We start from the raw sequence: 26,339 nt of genomic DNA on the forward strand, positions 1-26,339 counted from the left end.
ATATTTGACACAGCAAGGCCACATGATAAACTTTTTTGCATGACAATGAAACCATCCCAGTCTGTTGGCTGCCTTCTTCACTGTCCCTTCTTATATATGGATATGCTGTAAATCCACGTGCTTGTTTTTGTCTTTCTGAAGCTTAATGCACATTTTGCTGTGCATTTCTCAGTCATGATGTTTGACGGGAGTAGGCTGCAGACATAACTAGCATTTCTGCATTTCAGAAGCTCTATCTCCAGATTATTCCAAACCGATAGACTGAACAGCATGGATTGCTTCAGGATTCAGTTCTCAAAAATATGTTCCCCAAGTTCTGACTTCCGGTTTTGGTTCGCGGCGTCTCTAGTCGTACGGGGAGACTTCTCTCCTCGTTGGCTAGCTTTCCCTCCGCCAGCAGACCCTTGTGCGGGTCCAAAGTCGCCCCCGAGGCTCTGCTCGGCTGCTGAGGAGCGGCGGCTCCCTCAGCTGTCCGAGCCATCTCTGAGGGCCGACGGAGAAGATCGGCCAGTAAAATCGCCGATCACCCTGCTGCTTCAAACTGCAAGTCAAAGAACATCTAAGCTGTAAGAACACTCGTGGTGAATCCAGGTGAGACTTTTCTTTATTGTCTCTATTCTATTTTGGTTTTGCTACCTGAAAGAGCCCTTTTGGAATTACTTTCCTGCTTGAAAAGGCAGCTTCTACATTTTTTGGGGGGAAGAAAGGCGTTCTATAAAAATAGAACAAAATTTTAAAGACTATATTTAGTTTTATATTTTTTGGGATACAGAAAAAAAAATTCTTCTGTTCTTTTCCTCTTTTTCTAAGAACTGTACTATCATCCTATGTTGGAAGATTATTTCTTTTTCACATTATACTTTAAAAGATAGAAAAAGAGAAATGGCGTTTGAAAAAGACCTTTTTTTAACTTACTGAGGACATCTAGTGGTGAAAATTTAATACTGCACCCTCTGGTTACTTGGTTTGAAGATAGCTGATCTTCAAAATACTTTTGAAAAGGAAAGATAAGCTGGGTAACTGTGGGAACTGTGGGAGTGGATATTGCCTAAATTATATTAAATATAGCCTCCACAAAAAAGAAAAAAAGATTCTCTTTTTAATTACTATCAAAATGGAGAAACTTCAGTCACATTTAAACTGTACACTTATATTGGAAAAGATCTATGAGGCTACTGCAGAAATATATGCTACAATGAAAAAGTTTACTACAGAACTAAGATCTAGGGATTTCACTTCAAATGTTCAAATGGACGTCCAGGTTATATCTGACTATGGTATAAATCAAAATATATTAGAAGAGGAATCAACAGAGATAAAAGAGGAACTTATTCTATCTTACAAACCTTCCATCTGCAACTTTGAGGAACAGAAGAAGCAAAGACTGAGATTTCAAACTACAAAGCAACAACGCTTCAAGGAGGAGAGCATCTGCAACTTAGAGGAACTGAAGAAGCAAAGACTGAGACTTTAAACTACAAAGCAACGACCCTTCAAGGAGAGATACAGACATCTAATGCAGAGGATGGGATTGCTATTATTGCAAATGCTACTGCGAGCAACAAAGACAGATCTACTGGCTGAAAGGGAAGTGTCCCTATGGAAACCTGTTTGGCACAGGAAAAAAGCCAGAATTAGACTGAAAAGAGAAATTTAAAATTGTGTACTGGATTTAAAGGCAATTTTTGATTTATGGTTTTTTTAAGGATTATGATTTAGAGTTAGAAGCAAGAAAAAATATAAACATATATATATGAAGGTGATTTTTAGAAAAGATATTTTAAATAGATTAAGAATACTTTTTGGAATAACATATTTATTTTGATGAAAATTATGTATTGGAATTGAAAAAATGTTGATTTTTTAAAGACTGGGATGGTTTTAATAATTAATGGAGTGTCTTAGATGATTTTTTTTGTACAACATAGATGTGATAAGGTATGACAATCAATTGGATGAAATTTGAAGTTTCTCTAATGAATTGAAGTGAATTAACATTATTTTTTAATTAAGATAGCTATTGTGTAATGGAGGAAGAAATAAATGAGATTGGTGATAAAAGGAGGGATGAGAGAAATTAAGAACTAGAATATATTTGGAAGGGATATCTGAACTGATAACTTGTTGAGCTAAAGTGAAATTTGATTTTGGTAATTGTAAACTGATAAAGTTTTAAAACAGGTCTAGTAGTAATAGAAATTTAATTTAGAAATGGAATATTTTAAACGTATTATGTTATTTGAGAGAAATAGAGAGGAGACAGTGAATGTATTGAGTTGAGTTGTTTATTTGGAATGTCTGATTACCCAAACACCACAGTGTGTCCTGAGTACTTTTTCTTAAAAATTAAAAAAAACCAATAAAATATTTTCAAAAAAAAAAATGTTCCCCAAGTTCTGAGGAAATACTAAGTTCCGTTACAGCAACATGTTATCACGGGCACCTTTCATGGTGCCCAATCTGAATTGCCCTTTTTTAATTTTTCAAAAGTTTTTAATTAAAAATATAGAGCATAAAATCACTATATTCTAAAGTGTCAGTATTCTTAAGCTTTAAGGGGACAACTATTCTCAGAAGATAAATACTAAACATGTGTCCACCCGTATATATTACTTGCATCTACGATAGTCTATATTTATATAAAATATGTGTAGTTCATGGTAGAATACAGCAGTTAATATTTAAGATAAGATTCTGAGGCAAAAGACGAGAATTGGAATCTCTCTGAAACTGTTTGATTTCTAAAAGCCTTTTTCTAGTCAACACAGCAAATATACATGAATAAAAATATTTGAAAGATACATCATAATCCAATCAGGTAAAAAGCGGGCACAGTCTGAACCAAATAGCGAAACGTGAAGCTTTTGCTGTTTCAATTGCTTTCGTCTGACTAGAAAGCGCAACGCGTGCGCAGTAGGCAAAATAGCTTTTTTTTTCGTCTTCCGCCCGTTCTTCCCTTCCACTTCCGAAAGGTCCTTTAAAGGACCAGCAAATCTTTAAAGAAACGAATTAAAAATGGAGACTAAAATCAATTGTCCCATGAGAATGTGAGATGATTAAATCGGGGGACTCTTGCGACTCACTGAAAGGCTGGGTTTCAAATTCAAGGCAAAGCAATTGAGCTCAGCCTGCTGCAATTCGGTTCCGAGGGGCAAGCACGTAATGGAGTTGCCGGAGCCTGCAGTCGGAAAAGTCGGTGACTTAGAGGAAGCAGGGGAGACTGGACTCTGCCGGCGATCACCGCCAGTATCGGTAGCAGCGGTACTACCTGCCGGAGGAAGCGGTGAAAGGTTGGGTGGCAGCACTCCGAAGCAATTTTGTCTCATGCTGGGGAGGCCGCTCATTAGCTATACCGTGCAGGCAATAGAAAGGTAAAGCTATACTGTTGATGCATTCTTCCGGCCCAACACACCTGTATCACTCAGCACCCCATTCCCATGTGCTTATGAGGAGAAAAGATGCATGACGAATCAAGAGTTCTTCCATTTTACGCATGCGCGCAAAGGGAGGCGGAGTACCGCGGGCTTTGCAAAGCACATGATAGCAACTAACAGCATTTTGCCTCAGACATGGAGGGTTTGGCAAGCTGCTGCTTAGCATAGTGGGAAGTATGGCAAAGGAAAAGGTTAAGGATGGAATTCATAGGTGCAGCTCTGAACTTCTCATGCTGTACCTAAAGCGACTCTATGTGCTTTCTGAGTAATAAGGTTCATTGAATGGTTTGAATGCATTTCTTAGTTTCCTATCTCTGAGTTTGTGTGCTTTCGAGTCAGTATTGCTTCCTTCCTAGGCCGGAGAGAGTGAGTAGCCTAAGGTTATTCAGTTCTCTTTGCTCCTAAGAACTCACAGAGTCTTTAGTTTGTAGCTTGGTGCATTAACCACATCAGTGTTTCCAAAACTTGGTAATGTTAAGATATCTGGGCTTCAACTCCCAGAATTTCCCAGCAATCCCCATGAATTGATGTACGATTCTTAGCCTATGCACTGTTGAATTCTGGGCCCTGAATGGTCTTTTAAAGGTCACCTACATACATTTGTATTTGTATCAATAACACACAGATAGCAATTCACATACACACATCTACAAAATGGCACTAATTGGCTTTTTAAAGTCTTGGGGTATACTTCTCTTGACATTAAGATGATATATTTAATGGTAAGGTACTTGAGCTGTGTAGTTTGATGTGAGGGATAACTTTAGAGTTGTTACATCTATTGTGTTGGGTAACTGTCAGGGTAATGTTTAGGACAGCGGTTCTCAACCTGTGGGTTGCGACCTCCATTTTTCCCCCCTTTTCTTTAGCTGTGCTACTCCCTCTTCTTCTATTGGCTTTTGAAAGCCAATAGAATAGACTCTATTCAAGAGTTCGAAAGCCAATAGAATCTATTGGCTTTCGAAAGCCAATAGAATAGACTCTCTTGAATAGAGTCTAATTCTATTGGCTTTCAAAAGCCAATAAGAATTGTCCAGGCTGTCTCTGCTCTGCTGAGACCGCCAAAAGCCCCAGTCTGCAAACGGTGCTGCAAGGAAAGCTTCCCTCCCTGCTGAGCAACTTCTAAAAATGTAAATAAAAGAGGGCCAGAGGTGGGAGGCCGGCGAGTGCAGGGAGGGTTGCTGGCGCGCGTGAGGCCTGGCGGGTGCCTTACCTGCCTAGGCTGGGCCAGTTGGTGGCCCAGCCGGTGGTCGCCCTGCGTCATCGCTGCCGCTTGCTGTGGCCGCCCAGGAGCGCCTGGGCCTGCCTGCCACCGCCCCGAACGGGCGGCGGCCAAGGTAAGGCTAGTGGGGCAGCGGCGGGCGCAGGGAGGGTTGTTGGCGCGTGTGAGGCCCAGCGGGTGCCTTACCTGCCTGGGCTGGGCCAGCTGGTGGCCCAGCCGATGGTCGCCCTGTGCCGTCGCTGCCCCTTGCCAGCTGGCCTCGGCTGGCGCAGGGGGCAGCACCACTCATGTGCGGTGCTCCCGGGCAGGGAAAGTCCTCGACTTACGACCGGTTGGGTAGTCCTCGACTTATGACCGGTTGGGTAGTCCTTGACTTACGACCGGTTGGGGGTCGCGGCATTAAAAAGGTTGAGAACCACTGGTTTAGGATAATTATTTTTATTGGAATAATTAAGGTTAAGTTTCCTTGAGTTCTGGTTACATTTGTTTCAATAATTAGCTTTAGAATGAGTTTTTAGATAAACATATAGTGTTGGTCTTTATTTTTTGTGAGGGTGATCTGTTTACATAGCCTTTAAAGTACAAAAATTATATTGATATAATGCAGTTTGAATTATGATGGGCTCCTATAAGGTCTGTGATAACATTTAATGAATGATTGGCTTTTGCATAAGCTTTTTCAGTAGTAGTGGACCTACATTTGTGTTATGTTGGTACCTGAGTTGTTATTAGTCTTCATGATACCGTTGCCAAGGTAAATTTTAAAGTAAGAACACTAAGGTAACCTTTACTGTAAAACACTTGACATTGGTGTAAAATTAAGCTTAGGTAGGTTTTCTTGAGGTCCAAGATTGTATTTAATGAGGGGGGTAGGTTTTGGATGAGGTGTTGTGGTTAATGGTAATCTTATATTCATTTTATAATGTGGGAATTGCCTGCTGGGTTAACTTTTACATTAAAAAATCTCTATTAGTAGTGATTTAGTTTGGCATGATCATTAGTTTTAATTGATTTTTTTTTTATGGTAGAAGCATGTTATTGGGGAATTTTAGGATAAATTGTTCAACTATTCAGGGAAAGGTAGGGTTAGGATTTTACTTCTTTGATGTGTAAGGTTTAGAATATAATAGAATAGAGCTGGAAGGGATCTTGGAGTTCTTCTTGTCCAGCCCCCAATATTTTATGAATTTTTTATAATCACAAATCCTTAATATTTTATCAGCAACATATTGTCTGGGTTCCAATGTTTAGTCCAGTGGTTCTCAACTGGTCGTAAGTCGAGGACTACTCAACTGGTCGTAAGTCGAGGACTACTCATCTGGTGCAGCACCGTTTGCAGAATGGGACTTTTGGCGGGCTCAACAGGGCAGAGACAGCCTGGGCAAGCCAATAGAATTAGACTCTATTGAAGAGAGTCTATTCTATTGGCTTTCAAAAGCCAATAGAATAAAAGGGAGTAGCACAGCTAAGGAAAAGGGGGGAATATGGCAGACTGCATTGTTTGGCGACCTCCGTGAAATGGTCGTTCGACCCCAAATGGGTTCCCACAGGTTGAGAACCACTGGTTTAGTCTACTAATACATGTTAAATTCCTTTCTCTCTACCTCGTTTTTCTAGCCATTGATAAAACATATCCCATGTTCTAAAGTAATCTGAATCTTCTTTCTCTTTCATTTTTAGTGTCAGTCTGTCCATTTCTGCACAATCTAAAATTGTCTTAATTATCTCTTCCTCCGCTGGTAATTCTTCATCTTTCTAATGTTGAGCAAATACAATTCTCGCTGCAGTTAATACATTAAATATACAGATTCCTTCTCATAATTTCCTACAATTATACCTAACAAAAATAATTCTGACTTAAAATCTATGTGTTTTTAGTCATTTTCTCTAATCATATATGTATTCTTAATCAAAATCTTTTGGCTTTAGGGCATGTCCACCAAAGATGATAGTATGTGCCTGGTTTTTGTCTACACTTCCAACAATTGCTAGATATATTTTTAAACATTTCGCTAACCTCACAGGTGTTAAGTGCCATCTGTAGAACATTTTGTATAGGTTTTTTTTGTAAGTCACTACCTTTGTTATTTTAGAATTTCTTTCCTAAAGACTTTGCCAGTTTTCTAACTCTATGTTATGCCCAAGGTTTTTTTGCCATATTATCATTGTTTCCTTAACTTGTCCCTCTTCCATCTTTAAACTTAATATATACTTATATAGTTTCTTAATCAATTTTTCATGTGATATCAATAATATCTGGTCAAATTCTATCTGTTCTTTATAAAATCCAAATATTTTAACATCTTTTTCTTATCTCGTTTGAATTTGCAAGTGTGGCTACCATGATAAATCAATGCCCTGTTCTTTCAGTTCTTGTCTGGGTTTTAGTTTCCCTTCAGTATTCAAAATGTCTTTATAGGTCACAATTTTCTCATAGTTAAGTTTGGGTGAACAAACGCTTCCATTATTGAAAGCCATCCATGTAGATTTTCGCTTTTACTTTTTCCCATTCTAGAAGAAGTGCATTTCTTATGTAGTGGTTTTGAAAGTATCTATGTATTTTATTCTTCCCATTCCATAAGAAGGCATGCCATCCAAATTGTAGGTCATGCTCCTCTAGGTATAGTACCGTATATGCCGGCGTACAAGGTGACCCGGCTTATAAGATGACCCCTGTCTTTGTCGCTGAGCCGCATTCCTAGAACATCGTCTTATACGCCGAAAACTATTTTCGGCGTATAAGACGAAAACAGTATTTCCGGCGTATAAGATGACTCGGCGTATAAGACGACCCCCATCTTTGGTGCCGATTTTAACGCTTGCGGAAGTCGCCTTATACGCCGGCATATACGGTAATCTTTACCTCTAACAGTTATCCATTTTTTTAACCAAGTTAATACAGATGCTTGATAATATAAAGCCCAATGTGGCAGGCCAAATCCTCCATTTTCTTTCATTTCTTGTAGCATTTTCATCTAATTCTAGCTTTTTTTCTTTGCCAAATATATTTCAAAATCAGTATTTAATTCATCAAAAAAATTCCCCAGTTTTATAGATATTGTTTGAAATAAAAATAGTAGTTTTGGTAAAATATTCATCTTCACCATTGTTATTCTCCCTAGCATTGTAGGGAGTTGTTGTAGATTTTTTCCGTTTTTCCCGGTCTAATTTTATTTGTTTTAATAATTTTACATAGTTGTCTTCTTTTATTGTTGCACATCTTGCTGTTAAATATATCTCCAAGTATTTGATTTTCTTAACTATTTGAAGGTCTGTTTTTTTCTCCAAGTATTTGATTTTCTTAACTATTTGAAGGTCTGTTTTTTCTGACAATTGATTTTTTTTTTGTTTATCTGTAAAGTTATCACTTTGGTCTTTTCTCTATTTATTCTGCCACTTCTCCAAATTCTTCTATCTTTTTCATAAGCTTGAGGCTTGTCTCAAGCGGCTCTTCTAATACAAAGACCAAGTCATCTGCAAATGCTTGTAGTTTATATTTTTCATCTTTTATCTCCAGTCCTTTAATTTCTGAGTCTTGCCTAGTATTTCTATTCAGTACTTCCAGTGTTAATATAAATAATATTGAGGATAATGGACGTCCTTGTCTCTTGCCTTTTTTAAAATTAAAGTTTTTTGTAACGTCTCCATTTATAATTCCTTTAGCTATTTGTCTATGATAAATTGTTTTAATTATATTTATAACATTTTCTCCAGAATCCATCTCGTTTAGTTGTTGAATCATAAATTTCCAATTTACATTATCAGCCCTTTGTGCATCTAGGAATATTAGCGCCATCTGATCCCTGGGTGCATTTCATAGCATTCCAAAACATCTAAAATCATTCCTAAGTTAATTTTTATTTATCTCTTAGATAAAAATTCATTTTGGTCTGTATGTATAAATTCAATCAAAAATTTCTTTAATCTTTCTGCTATTATTGAACACAGGGTCCTGAGCATGCGCATGACGCAAACACTTGCATGATACTCACTAACCCTGTTCCGTTCTTATGCACAGCATTCTGTTTCTGCGTCCCAAGGCGTGTCGGCCTGTTTTCGCACACCAAGGCACGGTGGCATCCCATTTTGTACCCTGAGGCGTGGCGTTGGCCTGTTTTCAAGCAGTGCAGTGGCTCAGTGTCCCATTTTTGCACCCTGCGGTGCGGCAGTGTCCCATTTTTTGCACTGTGCAGTGTGGTGTCCTATTTTTGCGTCCTGCAGCTGTGGCGCTAGTAGCCAGTGTCCCACAAGTTGGGGGCCCCTGAATTAAAGAGTGTAATGTCTAAAGTCACCTAGTTAACTAGTTAGGCCCAGGTTTGAATGGTACCTGAGTCTCCACGTTTCTAATCTAAAACCTTAATCACTATAGGCTTTAAATTTAAAGTTTATCTTTACCTTGCAATTTCTAACAATTGCAATTGCTAACAACCTCATGGAAAACTCTTAAGATAAATCCTGAATCATAAATGTAAACTGTGATTGGGAAACCAAGATTATATACCCATCAAAATTAATAAAACATAAGTTAGTCATGACTACAATAGGTTTTTCTATTCTCGTCACAGTCTTATTATTAAGGTGGCCATTTCACACTCACTGAATATATATTATATATTACATGGTAAATATTTGTGCTGTGTTTTTATAAAATATTATGGTGAAAAATAGCCTATATGCATCTACATGTATAGGCAAAAATTTGGAAGCTATACAATATATTTATTTTCAATTAGAAGAAAGTTTAAACATTAAGTTTCAGGAAGTTTTAGACGTTATATTATTTTCTTCAATGTCTTACAGAATCAACTGGATTTCTGATGTTGTTGTTGTGGTCTCTTCAGAAAATATTGAAATAATGAAATCTATTATTAGAAAATATGGCCACGAACGGACAACGGTAGTAGAAGGTGGACTAACCCGTCATAGATCTATTTTCAATGGATTGAAAGTATTTGTAAAAGGCAACACATTCTGTGCTCCATTCCACAAACCAGAAATAATAGTAATCCATGATGCTGTCCGACCATTTGTTGAAGAGGATATTCTTTTTAAAGTGGTTATGGCTGCCAAAGAGCATGGGGTAAGTATGATGAAATCACAAATATTTGTAATGTTGCACTAATAGCAATATACAGTTTATTCTTTATCAACTTTATGTTCTCCATTAATATGCATAACTAAGAATTATTGACTAAGATTTTAAAAAAAATCAAAACATAAGGTATAAGTATGCATCCATGGTAACTTGTAATTTGTTTTTCTTGAATGGATAAGAGTTCTAGTACAAAATTGGCACATTGCTTTTGAAAATGAATGGATTTTAATTGCAGTTTTTAGTAAATCATATGGAATGGAATACTATTGGAAATTAAAACTCTTGTGCTTATCTTGTAACATTTGAATGTTAGCCATCTGAAAATACAGTTGACTTGAATAAATATATTAAAAATTCTTTTAAGGGTTTAAGTCACACATAACTTTATAGCAAAATATTTTATTGGCTCATAAGATTTCATGTAAAAGTTTAATAAGTAAAGATTGTTTAATTTTCTATAATTTAAATGGTTAAACCAGGGGTCTTCAAACTTGGCCCTTTTATGATTTGTGTGCCTGGCTGAAGAATTCTGGGAGTAGAAGCCCACAAGTCATAAAAAGGCTATGTTTGAAGACTCCTGGGTTAAACCAACGAAATACTGAATGTTGAACTTCAATATGTTAATAGGAAATCTAAGAAAGAAATGCCTTACTTTTGTGAATTTCTTTAGTTTATTAACCAAAGAATCAAAAGTATGTTATGGATGTCAAAAATAGTTAACATAAACAGACCTCATCATCATCATCAAGTTGGAAGGGACCTTGGAGGTCATCTAGTCCAACCCCCTACTTAGGCAGGAAACCCTATACCAGGGGTGGGGAACCTTGGCTCTTTTATGACTTGTGGACTTCAACTCCCAGAATTCCTGGGCCAGCCACTGAAGTCTACAAGTCATAAAAGAGCCAAGGTTTCCCCCGGCCCCCCATGCCTTATACCATTTCAGACAAATGGCTGTCCAGTCTCTTCTTAAAAACTTCCAGTGTTGGAACATTCAGTTTCTGGAGACAGGTTGTTCCACTGATTAATTGTTCTAACTGCCAGAACTAAGTTCTAGGTTGCTTCTCTCTTTGGTTAGTTTTCATCTGTTGCTTCTTCTCCTGCCTTCAAGTGCTTTAGAGAATAGCCTCGTCTTTGTGGTAGCCCCTGAGAAATTGGAACACTGCTATCATGTCACCCCTCATCCTTCTCTTCTTTAGACTAGACATACCCAATCCCAGCAACCATTTCTTATATGTTTTAGTGTCCAGTACCCTGATCATCTTTGTTGCTCTTCTCTGTACTCTTTCTGGAGTCTCAACATCTTTTTTACATTGTGGTGACCAAAACTAGATGCAGTACTTCAAGTGTGGCCCTACCGTGGCCTTACCGAGGCATTGTAAAGTGGTATTAACATTTCATGTGATCTTGATTCTATTCTCTGTTAATGCAGCCTAGCACTGTGTTGGCTTTTTTGGCAGCTGCAGCACACTGCTGGCTCATATTTAAGTCATTGTCCACTAGGACTCCAAGATCCATCTCATAATTGCTACTATTGAGCAAGGTACCACCTATACTATACCTGTGGATCCGGTGGGGTGGGAACCATTTCCTTTGCTTTTGGACAGGCTCTGAAATTGCAGCAAGCAAGGGGATTGGAGGCACATGAATGCACAGTAGTCTGGCATCTCAAAAAACCAGGTCCCCCCTCCCATGCTGGATTTTTGCTGCCATTCTGTTTAACTTTCTTTAAAGTTACTTGATGCAGAACTTGCATTACAGCACAAAGGTTTCACTAATTAATTGTTAAGCTTCCATCCATTACTTCTTGCCTGGCTTGCGATTAAATGCTTTGGAAAATTGGTTATCCCCTTCCTCTCTGTGACAGCCCTTCAAATAGTAGAACATTGCTATCATGTCACCTAGTCCTTTTTGTTAGACAAGACATTCCCAGTTCCCACAACTTTTCCTTGTTCCTGTCTCTTTAATTATCTTTGTTGCACTTTCATAGAGTCTCAGTGTCTGTTTTGTATTATGGTAACCAAAACTGGACACAATATTCCAAATGTAGTCTTACTAGTGCAGCATAAAGTGGTACTAACACTTCATGTGGTCTTGATTCTATCCCTCTTTTGATGCATCCTTAGACTGCTCATACTAGGACTCCTAGATCCCTCTCACAGTTATTGCTATTGAGCTAGATATGCATTTTGTTGTTGAATAGGGCCCAGTCGGTTATATTTTAGAAATATGTTTCATATTCCTGTTTTAAATTTACTTCTGTGCAGAGCCTATGCATAGCTAATGCCTGCATCCAAAGAAAAACAATATAAATATCCTCTTTTTTGGCGCATTAAACTGGAAGCCATTTAGGAAAAAAATGTACAAAGCCTACTCTAAAGCAAATATGGAATGAATGAGAAATCTACATAAATACTGCTTTGTTAAGCATTTTATGAAGAGTAATTATTTCCTTTTTACATTATGTGCTTAGACTTCCTAGTTTTTTTTCAAAAAAACTTGGCTAAAACTTAACATTAAATCACTCATGCAACAATGATACTGTAAATTCAGATTCTGCATACCATATGGATAGCATAATTGAAGCCTTAATGTTCTTAAAATGGCAATTGATCAAGTAGGATATTGCACTTTTTAATTCCACTTGTCAGTAGAATAAATTACATTATTACATTTACTAATCAGTTTGTTATTTGCCTGCAGGATTCAAAATGTGCAGCTTATAAGAACTACTAAATTATGCCCTAGTAAATTAATTGTATGAAACAATCTCTGATTATGTTAGAATATGGCTTTGTAACCAATTAAAATCCATTTATGTTTTGAAGCAATTCATAATTAAAATTATAATTTCTAGAAACCTACTTTTTGTTGCCAATACAAGTTGTGGAAGGTAGTGAAAACAGAAGAAAGCAGCATTCCAAAGCTCCTAGCAATTTCCTATTGCCAACAGTTTTAACAGTACACAAGGAAATGTTTTCAGCAAGTTTTTTTTAAAAGAAAGTTGTCAGTCCTGAAAGATAGGATTAGGAGTCTTCTTAACTATAAAAAGTCCAATTTTCTCCTGAAATCTTATAACTAAAGCTTCAATTTATTCTGTTATAACTTCAAGAATAAGTTAACACCATGCTTGTACTTTTTCTTTAAAACTTGGATTCTTATTTTATCAATGGCAAAAAAAGTTAAAATGGAAACATTTTAGACATTCAGATATAGTGATTATGTATGATTGAATCAAATACATAAAGATAGATTTTGATATGAATGGTGATAATAATATTTGTTGGCAGGTTCAAAAAAATACATTATACCAGTCTCCTAGTTTTAACCAGATTATTTATTCAGGGATAGTACACTGCCAGTATGATTCTTTGAGCATGTATTAATCTTCAGATTAATCTACAGGCTCTAAATTCAAATGTTTGATATGATTTAAACTATATATATATTTATGATAGAATATCATGCTCACACACATAAACACAAACACTCTAATTTCTCTTCCCTACCCTAATTCTAATAATTCTGTTCTATTTGGCTTTAGTGGAATATATGCATGTGTTAAATAAACCTGATTTCTTTTAAAATAAACTGTCATTAGTGTTAATCAGTGTCAATTAGATATGCCATACTGTCACCAATATTCAACACTAGCTCAAAAAGCAGATTTGGAAAATTGCTGGAGTTGAAGATTAGGTTAATGATGCCTTCTTGCCGACCAATCTTTCCCTGGATTGTTGATTCATTTTTGCCTTTGGTGATTGATTTCCTGCAACCTAGTTAATAGTTAGGAGAAAATGGACAAGAGTGTGAAGTTACCAACTTGCATCCCTTAAAGCAGGTCATGGCCCACTACCGGGCCTTGAGTCATTTGGAACCAGGCCGCAGAAGTAGTGGGCAAGTACATGTGGACATCCCCACTTGTGCAAGCAGCAGGTGAACACATGTATGTGTGCTCCATTTGCATGAGCGGTGTGAATGTGGGCCCACCACTCGGACAAATAGACCTGTGGGTGCACTTGCCCGCCCACGGAACCATCTCCCCCCCCCGCTGATCTCCAAAGCTGCAAACATTGGGGAATTTTGCCTTAAAGACATGCAGACTACTAATTGTATGTTGTGATTTTGCATAGGATTCTATCCTGAAACATTTACCCATAGCCCTTTTTAGGCCTCAATTTTGGGGACAGATTGTGGTACATTTCAAAGGATGCTAGAACAATTTGTTTTTCTTAACTTCAGGCTGAAAGAAATCTAGCTAGGAATACAAACTTTTTTTTTTTTTGCTTATGTCTGGGATAAAATTAAATTCAAAAAGAGACTTGGAGGTTACTGAAAAAAAAATTATTTAAAAAATCTTTGCAAAGGCTGGTGGACTTCTTTTAACACAATCAAGAAGCATACAGAATCAAAATTGGCAAGGGTTTAAATACCTACTGGTTCCGATGACACGCCACATCTCTCCTCCTTGGACCCAGTTGATAGGCCCACTTTGGTCATATGCTTTCCGACCACCTAACCTGACAACAGGTTTTCTGCCTGACAATATGTTTTCCATCTTTTAAGGAACTAAGGTTATGTAACATTTAACTAGGCTCTCATTAAATATTTTTTAATCAAAAATTACATTTCCTTCACTTACAATTCAAAATCAAGATTTTATTGCAGCTCATTCCATTTTAATAGGTCTTCTTTCTTGAATTCCTAAAATGGTACCTGAGATATATGAATATATATTACTTGCCCTTACTTAAATAATGAAGTAATTTAGAGCTTCTTACCATTAGGAACATGCAATGAATGTTTGACATGTATGATATTGTTTTTTTGTGATTTTAGGTATAATTTATGCTTTTTACATTGTTGTTTTTATTTTTAAAAAATTTACTTGCTATAATTGATGTGTATTTGTGACCCATGCTAAATACATTTCAGTTTTCTATGCTGATAAGTTTAAACACAGCCATATTTTCATTCAAAAAGTAATTAAAATGCTTGAAGTCTAATAGCATTTTACATTATTACAATAAGAATATTCAAGTTTTGCATAAAGAACTGAAATACATCTTAATTAAACAACTATGCACACACATACAACTATCATCTGTTTTTAGAGCTCTGTGTTAATTACTCTATGAGTTTTAGTGGTTCATGAACTGAATTAGTTGCTACTCGAATTAAATTTACAGGTTTATTGAAATACTTTCATTTTCAGCAGTTTATCAACATTTATCTTTTAAAATATTGGATTTCTTTTTGGTTAAAACTGTTAGGGCTTCATTTTGGAAAGAAAATTAGGTACAAAAAATTAAATGTAATGTAAGTACTGTATATACTCAAGCCTGTTTTTCATGAATATCCTAACTTTCTCTCTTCTGTACCAGGCTCCAGGGATAAAGTATTTCCAACGCAATTACTGCATGTCATTTCATTGAAAAGTGCAAGACCATAAAAGATCAATGGCCTTAAGCCATGCATCTTTTTTTATTTCCAATTTGCCTCAGTGTAGTTGTAAAGCAAGCTACTGTTTTTACCGAAACCTGCAGTAACTTGTACCTAATAATAAGTCAGCAGCTTTTCTTATGTGGCTCTATAATAACAAAAAGAATTTTTCTTCTTTGTATTAGCTACAGGAGAATAAATCTTTTTCACATGTAATAATAACCAGAGTTCTAATTTGGGCTGATTATGATTATATTAAAATTATAGTTGAAGCTGCTTCATTACTTGCTAGTCCCACTGTCAGGTTTTTCTGACAGTGCAACTGGCTAACTAAATCAGAAAGGGTCCATTAATTTTATACTTAAATCAAATTCTGAAAGAAAATCTATAAATCTGCTGCTTATACTGTTCCATTCTACCTTGAATTCATCTCAAGATATTTGTTTGTTAGACAAATACCTGTTCTTGTTTATTACAATGATGTGCAACTGTTCTCCACCATGATGAGTGTAGAATCCATCAGTGGGTAATCACAGCCTTCCTGCTCAGATGAGACTAAGTCAGATCTTTAGCCACGCCTCCCTCTGGGAGTGTCTTCCCAGTTATTGACTTAGTCTCAGCTCAGTAGGACGCAATTTAGATTGGCTCCTCAGTTAGTCTAAGTTAATTTCTTTTTGGATAAGATTGTAATATAATTGAGTTTTCTTTAGCATTGTAGCTCTTCTAAATTGATTCCAAATTGCTTGTTAGGTTTAGATTGGCTTTTAGGATTAATAAAAAAGACCTCATAGCTGTGGATTAAGCCTCTCAGACTTTAACAAGCCTCGTAGGCTCCGGAAGAGCCGAAATCAGGCCGTTTTCAAGCGGCATCAGCTCTGTTCCAGCTGATTGGTGCAAAACAGCAGGTTTAAGGTTTCAAGGAGCACCTCGGAGCTCGGCAAGGCTGGATGGCCCCGTTTCAACTGCTTTCGACACCACGATGCCCCATTGGAACAGGAAGCATTCTCGGATCGCAACGGAGGCTGCGCATCTTAACTGCAAGTTTATTAAGGGATATCAGGGAAAGAGAGCTCCTTGGCTTCAGGCTAAGGCTTCCCTCAGCTTTCTGGCCATGGGGGTGGTTGTTAAAAATCTTCCAGTTGCTTTTTCCTTGGCGCGGACGCCATTTGGGGTGTGTAAACTGGCGTGGACGCCATTTTGACCTCGTATAAAGGTGTGGTAACCATTTTGAGGGAACCTCATGTACTTTAAGAGCAAGACTGGGCCTGTCCCTGATTAATCCTTGCCTGCCTGTGGCAGTCTCCTGCCGGGGGTGCAGAACTCAGAGCATTCTCAGAGCTCAATTTCATTTTATTTTCAGTGAGATATCAATTAAAGAAGGGGCTGCCGCCGCCATTTTGGCAATTTCCTGTTTGATTAAAATTTCCATTGCAACTCTAATTAGAGGCCTTCTGAGATCAACTCAGAGAGGGGGAATTTATATTAGAATCCACCTGTTCTAATTAGTTTGTGGCGCTGTGTCACAAGGCCTAGACAGGCAGTTTTAGATAACTGTCTGGCTATTTGCCATTGCTGTTGTTTCAGAGCGTGGGGTCTCCCCTCTCTGACAACCAGATCTGCGTGTTGATTTCCCCTCATTCCTGGACATCTCCTACCCGGAATATCCAGGGTGCAATGGCAGACAGTGCATCGCCCCAGGCATCTCAGGGCTCTGATGTTCCCCCTGTACAAAGAAAATGCAGATTCTCTGATTTGGATGCGGGGGGAAAGAAAAAGGCCAAGGCAAAGGCCTCATCCTCAAAAGAGCCTTCCAAAGCAGCTGAGCGAGAGGCCTCGAGGAGACATCAGATGTTGGAGAGGGAGTTCTCCAGAGCTCAGAGGCTTTTGTCCAGTGAAGCGGAAGTGGTTCCCCCCTGTTCCACTGGACCGTTCCCCTTTTGAGCCTCCATATGCGCCTTCACATGATGCCCCTAGGTCATGGTCTCCTCAGGGGGAAAGTGAACAGGTTGGTCCCCCTCTCTCCTCTCCCTTTGCAACACACCAAGGCCCTGAGGCCACATATACTCCCACTGCAGCTGGTGTTCGTCCTCCTGACCAACATGACATATGGTCAGGGCAGTTTCAGACATTTATGCAACAGGCATTCACACAATTCATGGCTTCCTCTATGGGTCAAAGACCTTCCCATGTACCGCCTCCTCCAACCATGCCTTAACCTCACACTGTGCGTGCCCCAAAATACTGGTTCAGGTATTTCTGAGACATCCTCTCAATTAGGTGAGGAGGGGTCTGTAGACCTGGAGGCAACTGACATATCTATGTTGGAGGATGAGGAGGCAGGGCCGGAACCGTCACCAACATCGGGACTTTTTGATTCCTCCCTATTCAGATCCTTATGAAGGCATGTACCACTGCCAATCTCACCCCTGAACAGGAAGCTAAACCTTCTACCTCCAATGTGGAGGAATCCAACCCCTTGTTTTCTGAACACGTGGTGGAGGAGAAGCAGATCCTTTGTCCAAAGGTTTTTCGCACGACGGTGGAGAAACAGTGGTCTTCATTGGCTACTCTCCCTTCTCCAAGTTCCACAGAAAAGAAACTGTTCAATGTTTCTTCTTCTTTCGCTTCCTTCTTGGAGGTGCCGACTATGGATACCCCATTAACCTCTTTATTCTCCACTTCCACTATCCAGGGGACATGACAGAGGCCTTGAAGGCGGAGGACAAGAGATTTGAGTTCTCTCTCCATAGAGTCCGCCAGGCATCAGCATGGGCAATTAAGGCGGCGACTTCATCGTCTTTTTTCGCCAGAGTGTCCATCATGTGATTCTGTGAACTTCAGAACCTTGTCCCGCCCGACCTGGTGCAAGTGCACCAAATGTTAGGGAAGTTGGCTGCTGCGTCTGAGTATATGGCAGACGCCTCCCTCCACTCAGCAAGGTACTCCGCGAGATCCATTGTGGCCACAGTTTCCTCCTGCAGGCTTCTGTGGCTGAAACAGTGGTAGACTGACTTAAAGTCTAAATGGCGCCTCTCGACAGCTGCATACAGTGGAACACACCTATTCGGTCCAGTGCTCGAACCGTACCTCATAGAGGGGAAGGATAAGCGCAAAATTCTGGCACACCATTCTAAGAGGTCAGATAGGCGCTCTCAGCAGGACTTCTGCAGACAGCCCTTTTGTCTGCCCAGTACCTGGCAGTGGAGACAGCCCTTTCGGCCCGGGCAGTCCTGGGATTGGCCCAGAGGCTCTAAATCCTTTCCCCTTAGACAGGATCGCCAGCAGGACTGCCAGAACCCGGGGGCCAAGGGCCAATTTCAATCCAAGCGCCCATTCAGAGGATCAAGGGGACGTCCTTACAGGTGGTCCAAGTGACGCCAAGGAGGACTCCCATAGGCATGTCTCTGTTCATTTGGGAGGTTACCACCACCGATTCGTGGGTGAGAGATACTATACGACACGGTCTTGCCCTGGAGCTGTTTTCCATGCCTCCAGGCCACTTCATACCATGCCCCACTTCAAGAAACACAACCAAGGCAGAATTGGTAGCCATGGCCATTTCCCATCTGTTAGAAATAAGAGCCATAGAGCCGGTACCGTGGGAACAGAGAGGGCAGGGGTTCTACTCCATCCTGTTCATGGTACCAAAAGCCTCGGGGGATGGAGAGCGATACTAGACTTAAAGGGTCTGAACTACTTCTTGACCTACAAGAGGTACAAGATGCAGACCCTCAAGTCCATTCTAGCCAGCATCAGGAAAGGGGATTTCCTCTCCTCCATAGATCTGACAGAGGCATACCTACATGTTCTGATCCTCCCAGACCATCGCAAATTCCTCCGTTTCTGTTACGTGCACCGGCATTACCAGTACAGGGCTCTTCCGTTTGGGCTTTCTTCCGCCCCATGGGTATTCACAAAGATTCTAGCAGTCCTGACAGCCCACCTCAGGCTGGTCCCAGTGCATGTCCAGTGTTACCTGGACGATATACTGATCCAATCCAGGTCTTTCAGGTCGGCTCAATCGGACCTGGAACTGACGATCAATACTCTTCAGGATCACGGGTTTTCCGTGAACTTCAAGAAGAGCCACATGATTCCAACAAATCACCTCCTTTACCTAGGTGCGATAATAGATTCCAATCTCTGCAGAGTTTACCTTTCTCAGGAGCAATGGATCAACATCCGATTGCTTGTCCACAGGATCCGGCGGGAAAAGGTGGTTCCTCTGGTCCAGCTGTCTCAGCTGCTGGGAAAGATGGTCCCCTGTATGGGGATCATCCCGAGGGCCAGGTTACATTCCAGAGACCTTCAGTGGTTTCTCCTTCCATTCCAGAAGCAGAACGAGAGCTCTTCCACAAGGCGGGTGAGGGTTCCACATCACACACTGTCATCTCTCCTGTGGTGGACTTTGTCCGCCATGACCAAGGGATCCCTTTTCAAGGAACCATCCAGACTCACTCTGACCACAGACGCCAGTCTGTTCAGTTGGGGTGCCCATCTTCAAACCCATATGACACAGGGTCAATGGTCCCCTTTGGACCTAACCCACAATATAAATTGGCTCGAATTGTGAGCCATTCACTTGGCACTCCGTCAGTTTTCCGCCCTGGTGTCAGGACCACATGTCCTGGTTCTGATGGACAATGTAGCAGCCAAGGCACACGTCAGCAGGCAGGGAGGAACCTGATCATGGTCTCTCATGCTAGACGCCCTGAGTCTGGGTCTGTGGGCAGAGTCCAATCTCAACTCCCTCAGAGCAGAACACATTGGGAGAGGCAAACCGGCAAGCAGATTCCCTGAGCAGGGTTACAATCGACCACTTGGAATGGCGCCTGGATCCGACTATATTCAGGGAACTCTTGGGGAGATTCGGCCATCCACAACTGGATCTCTTTGCCTCCCCATTAAACTTCCAACTGCCCAGATACTTCACCAGGTTTCCGTCCTGGGGTGCGGAAGGGACAGATGCTCTCCACAGCGAGTGGCCCAAGGGACTTCTCTACGCTTCCCTCCTTCGTTTGATACCAGCAACCATCCGCAAATTGCTTCAGGAGCAGGCAGAGATCATATTAGTTGTTCCACACTGGCCAAGGCAACCGTGGTTTGCCGACCTTGTGGACCTATCAGTCTCACCGCCGTGGAGGATTCCTCCAGATTGCGTCTCCCTCAGTCAAGGTAATCTTCAACACCCAGATCCCCGGTTGCTCCAGTTAGTCGTATGGCACTTGAGCGGGAGAGTTTAGCCAGACAATCCTATTCGTCTGGGGTGATCTCAATAATCCAAGCATCTAGATGCCCCTCGATTAACAGGATCTACGATGCTACTTGGAAGAACTTCTGCATGTGGTGCATTAAAGAGCATCTCAAACCGTTGTCGGTCACTATTCCTAACATCCTGGACTTTCTTTTGGAAGGTCTGAATAAAAGATTATCAACTAGCACTATCCACAGGCAGATAGCGGCCTTATCAACAGTCCTCATCTGTGAGAACATGATTCCATTGTCGCAACACCCGGTGGTGAGTGCTTATCTAAAAGGGGCAGTTGGCTCTAGGCCACCTACGATACATCGTTACCCCTTGTTGGATTTGCCAAAGGTGCTGCACGCCCTTATTTCCCCTCCGTGTGTGAACCCATTCACTCTTGTTCGCTTCAATTCCTATTATTGAAGGTTGCCTTTTTGATAGCCGTCATGTCGGCCAGACGAATTTCAGAACTGGCGGCACTATCAGACAGGAGCAATTTATGTACCTTTTTCGAGGATAGGGTGGTCCTCCGACTGGACCCTTCATTTATCCCGAAGGTAAATACCTGGTTCCATAAGTCACAGGACCTGGTCCTTCGGATTTTTGCCCCAACCCGTCGCACCACTAGGAGAGACAGTGGCATAAACTAGAAGTGCGCAGAGCCCTATGCTATTATGTCAAATGGACTTCGGACTTTCATAAGTCTGAGGCTCTGTTTGTGTCCTTCCAACCCTCTTCCATGGGTTGAAAGGTTTCATCTTCGACTATTGGAAGGTGGATTAGGGCATGTATTGCTAGAGCCTATATTTCACAGTATCTCCCGGTGCCTGCACACATCATGGCGCATTCTACATGCAGTGCGGCCACGTCGGCTGCAGGGTATACTCAGGCATCGGTTAAGGAGATATGCAGGGCTGCAACCTGGTCCTCTCCCTCTTCATTTATTCGGCACTACAAACTGGATAAGTTTGCAGCAGCTGAGGCCGCGTTCGGTAGAAGGATGTTGCAGCAGGGGACACAAACCTAGATCTGTCTCTTGCCCGTAGGGACATGAGCGGCTTTGGTATGTCCCACTGGTGGATTCTACACTCATCATGCTGGAGAAGGGCATTGTCTTACCTGAACGCCTTTTCTCAGCATGATGATGTACACATCCACACTCACCCTTAAGGTCGATCTAGGCAGGTGTCATATTAGTGGAGCTATTGCGTCAGACTTTGTCATTGGTGCTTCGCCTCGTCAATAACTGGGAAGACACTCCCAGAGGGAGGCGTGGCTAAAGTTCTGATTTAGTCTCATCTGAGCAGGAAGGCTGTGATTACCCACTGGTGGATTCTACATCATCATGCTGAGAAAAGGCGTTCAGGTAACACAATGCCCCTTCAAATCCAAAGAAGGAAAACTGCCTTGGATCTGATAAGGGTCATGGTACACATCAGTGTTCTTTATTCATTGCCTTCTGAACTGACATATTTTCTTAAGATCTGTATGACCCCAAAAAGTGGAAGAACTTATTTAAGGCAATTCATCGGATCACTAACCTTTGATACGGCAGATGATGAGATTTACCATCAGACTTTCAATGATCTTTCATGCGATTTGCACTATTGTGCATTGTGCATATTTAGCTCTAGCACATTCTAAACAAGATGGATAGATTATCTGGACTCATCATATCCCATTCAATTCTCTTACTAGTTATAATTAAGTATACTTTTCATTAACCAAAGTATGCTTGCTAACTTGTCAAGGTAATAGGGCCACACTGATAAATTAAAAATCTTCATGGGTCGCATATATTAAAAATGCTAATCAATTGTTCGATGGCTACTGGAGCTGCAGAATTACTAGAGTTGCTGGCACTGTAGCAGCTGTAATATCACTTTTTAAAACAATTGGTAGGGTGCATGTTGTGTAGACCTAACCCAAAACTGGATCTTTTGTTTCAGGTCTTTTATAATATACCAATTGCTGTGCTAAATTGATATATATAAAATACAATAGACTATATCTGTCTGTCTATCTTTCTGTCTGTCTATGAATCTATCTTCTTTATCTGTTTAGGCAACACACTGTGTATACAAAAAGCACATCTTAACAAGAGGACTAAATCCATTGTACCCTGAAGCCTGGAGGCTAGCCAGGTTTTCAAGGAGTTCTGGAGTGCCATTAGGATGGAAGCCTAATTCTGTCTATGTACTAAATCCTAGTCCGAAATCTGATTGAAATTGGTCCAAGTAATCCCTTGTTCAAGTGTTCTGTAACACCTGAAGACAGGATAATAATTGTTCAAAATTGTTGAATTCAGGAATGGTCTCTTGAGGACAGAAAGACTAGCATCTCATGTGTCAAAGAGGTCAACACAACAACTTGGATGCAACTGCAAGCCACCAGAAATGCCAGATATCATAACTTTCCTCATTTTCAGATAATAGTATCCTGAGTTGTATTTGGTTATATTGGTGTTTTGACTCTTTTGTAGACACAAAAACCATATTTTTTTCATGATCATGTATTTTTAATGAATAGTAAAGTTTAGGTGGTGTTAAACAAAGTGTTTCAATGATTTAAACTGTTTTGATGATTTCTCTGAAAAGCATCACCATTTTTGCAATGGAAACCTTTTAAAGAAGCTTAATAAATGTAACTAACAAATCAGTTTACAGCACAGACTGTATTTTATTGAATATCTATTCAGAATAACCTGTAGTTTAAGAACTATACTGTGGGAAAGTTATCTGGATATTATTCTGTATGGTTGCTGAAATTTCCAGTATCTGCAAATTCTCAGCGGTATGAAATTGCATCTTTCCAGATAATGATTTAGATGCAGATCTAGTTATGCCTAAAATAAATCCAACAGACAACCTAGAATAAACAGAAACAGATTAAATAGATTTGCATAGGCCTATCTAAAATACAACAAGATCTGGATCTAAGCCAAATTAATGTTTCCTGCTAATTTGTTTCTGTCTCACTCCGAACTTTAGTTGTTAAAAAATAGAGATTATTTCCTTATGAGAAAAAAGCTCTAGAAATTTGGGACTCTTTAAGGAAAAGGCAACTGGGGAGATTTGTATATAAAATCATGTAAAAATAGGAAAAAATTTCCTCTTTCAAATTACCACTGTATATCTAATTATTAGGAATATAATACTCATATGGTATACTCACATGGTTCATGATATTTGTTCTTTTCATTGAACTGAGACAATGGTCACTGAAAACATATATCCACAATAATACTAGAACTTAAAAGCAAGTGGCTATCCAAAAAGTTTCCAAAATAAATATGGATATGATGCCAAAGAATTAACCAATTTATATGACAATTAACCATTTATATGACAATATATAAATGTTGGTTCTCTAGTTGTTACAAATTAATTTTCAGTTTTGTTGGAAATTAAAATAATTATATGCCAATTTAATGCCAAAGAAGTGGTATAAATCCAATATCAATTTAATGTTCATTATACAAAACATGCACTTTCTGAAAAATAACTGAAATATTTAAGTTACATAATTGTGGTTGCTTTTTTTATGTGGCATTTCTAAAAATGTAAAAGAGATAATTCTTTAAGACAATTTTGCTAACAGAAGAGGTAATTACAGTTATGGGTAAAGCATGTTGATTATTAGATATATAATTGGTGAGAGTATGGATGTCTGGACAGAAGTACATGTTCCTACTTGTTGCAAAAATAAGTGCACAGTTAATTCTGCTTGAATGTAGAATTTGTAACACGTGGTTATGAATGCTGTCAAATAAAAGTTCTTTCAGTTATTTAAATTAATATTCACTGTACAGTAATATGTGAAAATGTTTGTTAGAATGAAAAGGAATTAATCATATTGATTTATACAGCTATAGAAACATTTACAGCACCTCTTAGTTAAGTTATATACATACTGGGCAGAGTAAAAAATTATTCTGCATATGCAGCCCTGAAAATAAGCTGGAACAAGTTTTATTACTCTAACACTAGTTCCACTTGACAGAGTTCTATCAATAAGAGGATAAATAGTGGGCAGAATTGGGAAAATAAGGAATCTTGAACAAATATTGGTAAATTAAAACCTTCCCAACAAAGTCAGATGATTGTTCCCTCTTGCTTTTGATCTTTGTGCTATGGTTGAAAACCAGATTAATATGAATATTATTTTTAGAAGTGTTAATATTTAATGTGATGAAATGGACAATTGATGACACGAATTTGAAAATTGTTACATAGTTTTAATATATTTACAAAACCCACACAGATATTGCATTTTATTTATGTTTGTAAAAATAGAACTGAATTTTAGATACAGGAAAAAGCTTTTTCTCAAAGTTCAGTCTTATTACTAACTACAATTTCCTGTAATTGGAGAATTTTTAAAATAACTTCAAAATGGCCTTGTTCAGGATGAAATTGACTGTTAGATTTTAATTATTTGAAAGTTGTAGCCCCAAACATATGGAAAGTACCAAGTAGAATATAGCTTTGCCAGAAGGGTTTGCTGGAGTAGTTGATAACATTTTATCTGCTTATGGATAAGCTTTTCCAACTTCTGGTGTTTTAAATGTCTGTGATTTTAGGTTTTTATTTATTTATTTATTAAATCTAATTGCCGCCTATCTCGCTGTGGGGATACTCTAGATGACTTACAACAGTAAACATTAGAAATGAAAAAAAGTGTAAGCATAACAGTAGCAAAATAATGGAACAATAGATAGTATAAACTATGAAAAAGCAACAATGAGAATAAAAGATGGGCAGGTGGGGAAGCAGGGAGTGAAATGGAAGAAGTAGGATTTACTATCAGTCCAGTAGCCATTGCCTGTGGTTTTCCTTAGCTTCCTAAGCCAAACAAAGAAACCATGGTTGAAATATTTTACTCTAGAAAATTGTCTTGCCCAAATATTTATTAATTACTGCTAAATTAATTTTAGATTGTACCTTCAGAGATTAATTTTCAAGATATGCTTACCTCATATAACTCTATGGAGGAGCTGTGGTGGCGCAGTGATTAGAATGTAGTATTGCAGGCTACTTCTGCTGACTGCCGGCTGTCAGTTTGGCATTTCGAATATCACCAGGCTCAAAGTTGACTCAACCTTCCATCCTTCCGAGGTCGGAAAAATGAGGAAGGGGGCAATAGGCTGACTCTGTAAGTCACTTAGAGAGGGCTGTAAAGCATTGTGAAGCGGTATATAAGTCTAAGTGCTATTGCTATTGTTAGGTTATAAAAGTGATAAATAAATGTTTATTATTCATATTAATCTATTTTAGAAATTAATTTGCCATTTTCATTAATGCTTAGCATAGAATAAAAGTGTACCTGGTAACAGAATTTGTGTATTCAGTGGAATTATAAATAAAGGTCTGTTTACCCGTTATGTTTTAGCACCTTGTATTACATATTTTATGTTTAGAAACTGTCATGTTTAGAACACATATGGAATTTGGTGAAATATATATACAGACTCTTGTCATTTAAAAACAAGTAATGAAAGTGTATAAGTATTTCAAGCACTATCCTTTAAATAAATTAAGCTTATCTAATGCTAAGGTACTCCTATAAACAACTGTTAAATCAAAGTTATATGAAAACAATTAACCAGAAATAAATTGTATAGACAATTAAAGGTTGTTAATATAAGTAAACTTTTACAATGATCATTGGAACATGTTATTTTTGGCATGGATTGATTCACATTTGATTGTTAATCTCGTTCCATTTCAAGATATAGTCATCTGGTTATTTTTCAGTATTTTTCAGAAAATCTTTGATGCACAAATTCAAAGAAACTTTGCCATATATTCATAACAACATTCAATCAATATGACAGAGCCAGATTAATAAACTATGTCAATTTGCTGATCAGCTTTATTATCAAGTGATGACAAATGAATTCTC

The 26,339-nt window shown here is 39.0% G+C and overlaps 1 protein-coding gene across 1 annotated transcript in view; it reads left to right on the forward strand.

Annotated features, from left to right (window-relative positions):
* The first annotated feature begins 2,410 nt into the window (after nucleotides 1–2,410).
* CRPPA (CDP-L-ribitol pyrophosphorylase A) overlaps nucleotides 2,411–26,339 on the forward strand; it is a 55,996-nt gene continuing 32,067 nt past the window's right edge. The window contains exons 1-2 of the mRNA XM_039332829.1: nucleotides 2,411–3,371; nucleotides 9,457–9,736. Of these exons, the coding sequence (XP_039188763.1) occupies nucleotides 3,163–3,371; nucleotides 9,457–9,736 (489 nt within the window). The 5' untranslated portion in view covers nucleotides 2,411–3,162. The remainder of the gene's footprint in view (nucleotides 3,372–9,456; nucleotides 9,737–26,339) is intronic.

Source organism: Crotalus tigris, unplaced genomic scaffold, assembly GCF_016545835.1.
Source record: "Crotalus tigris isolate CLP2741 ecotype Arizona unplaced genomic scaffold, ASM1654583v1 scf7180000017624.2573661763:2888555, whole genome shotgun sequence".
In the NCBI taxonomy this organism is placed as follows: domain Eukaryota; kingdom Metazoa; phylum Chordata; class Lepidosauria; order Squamata; family Viperidae; genus Crotalus; species Crotalus tigris.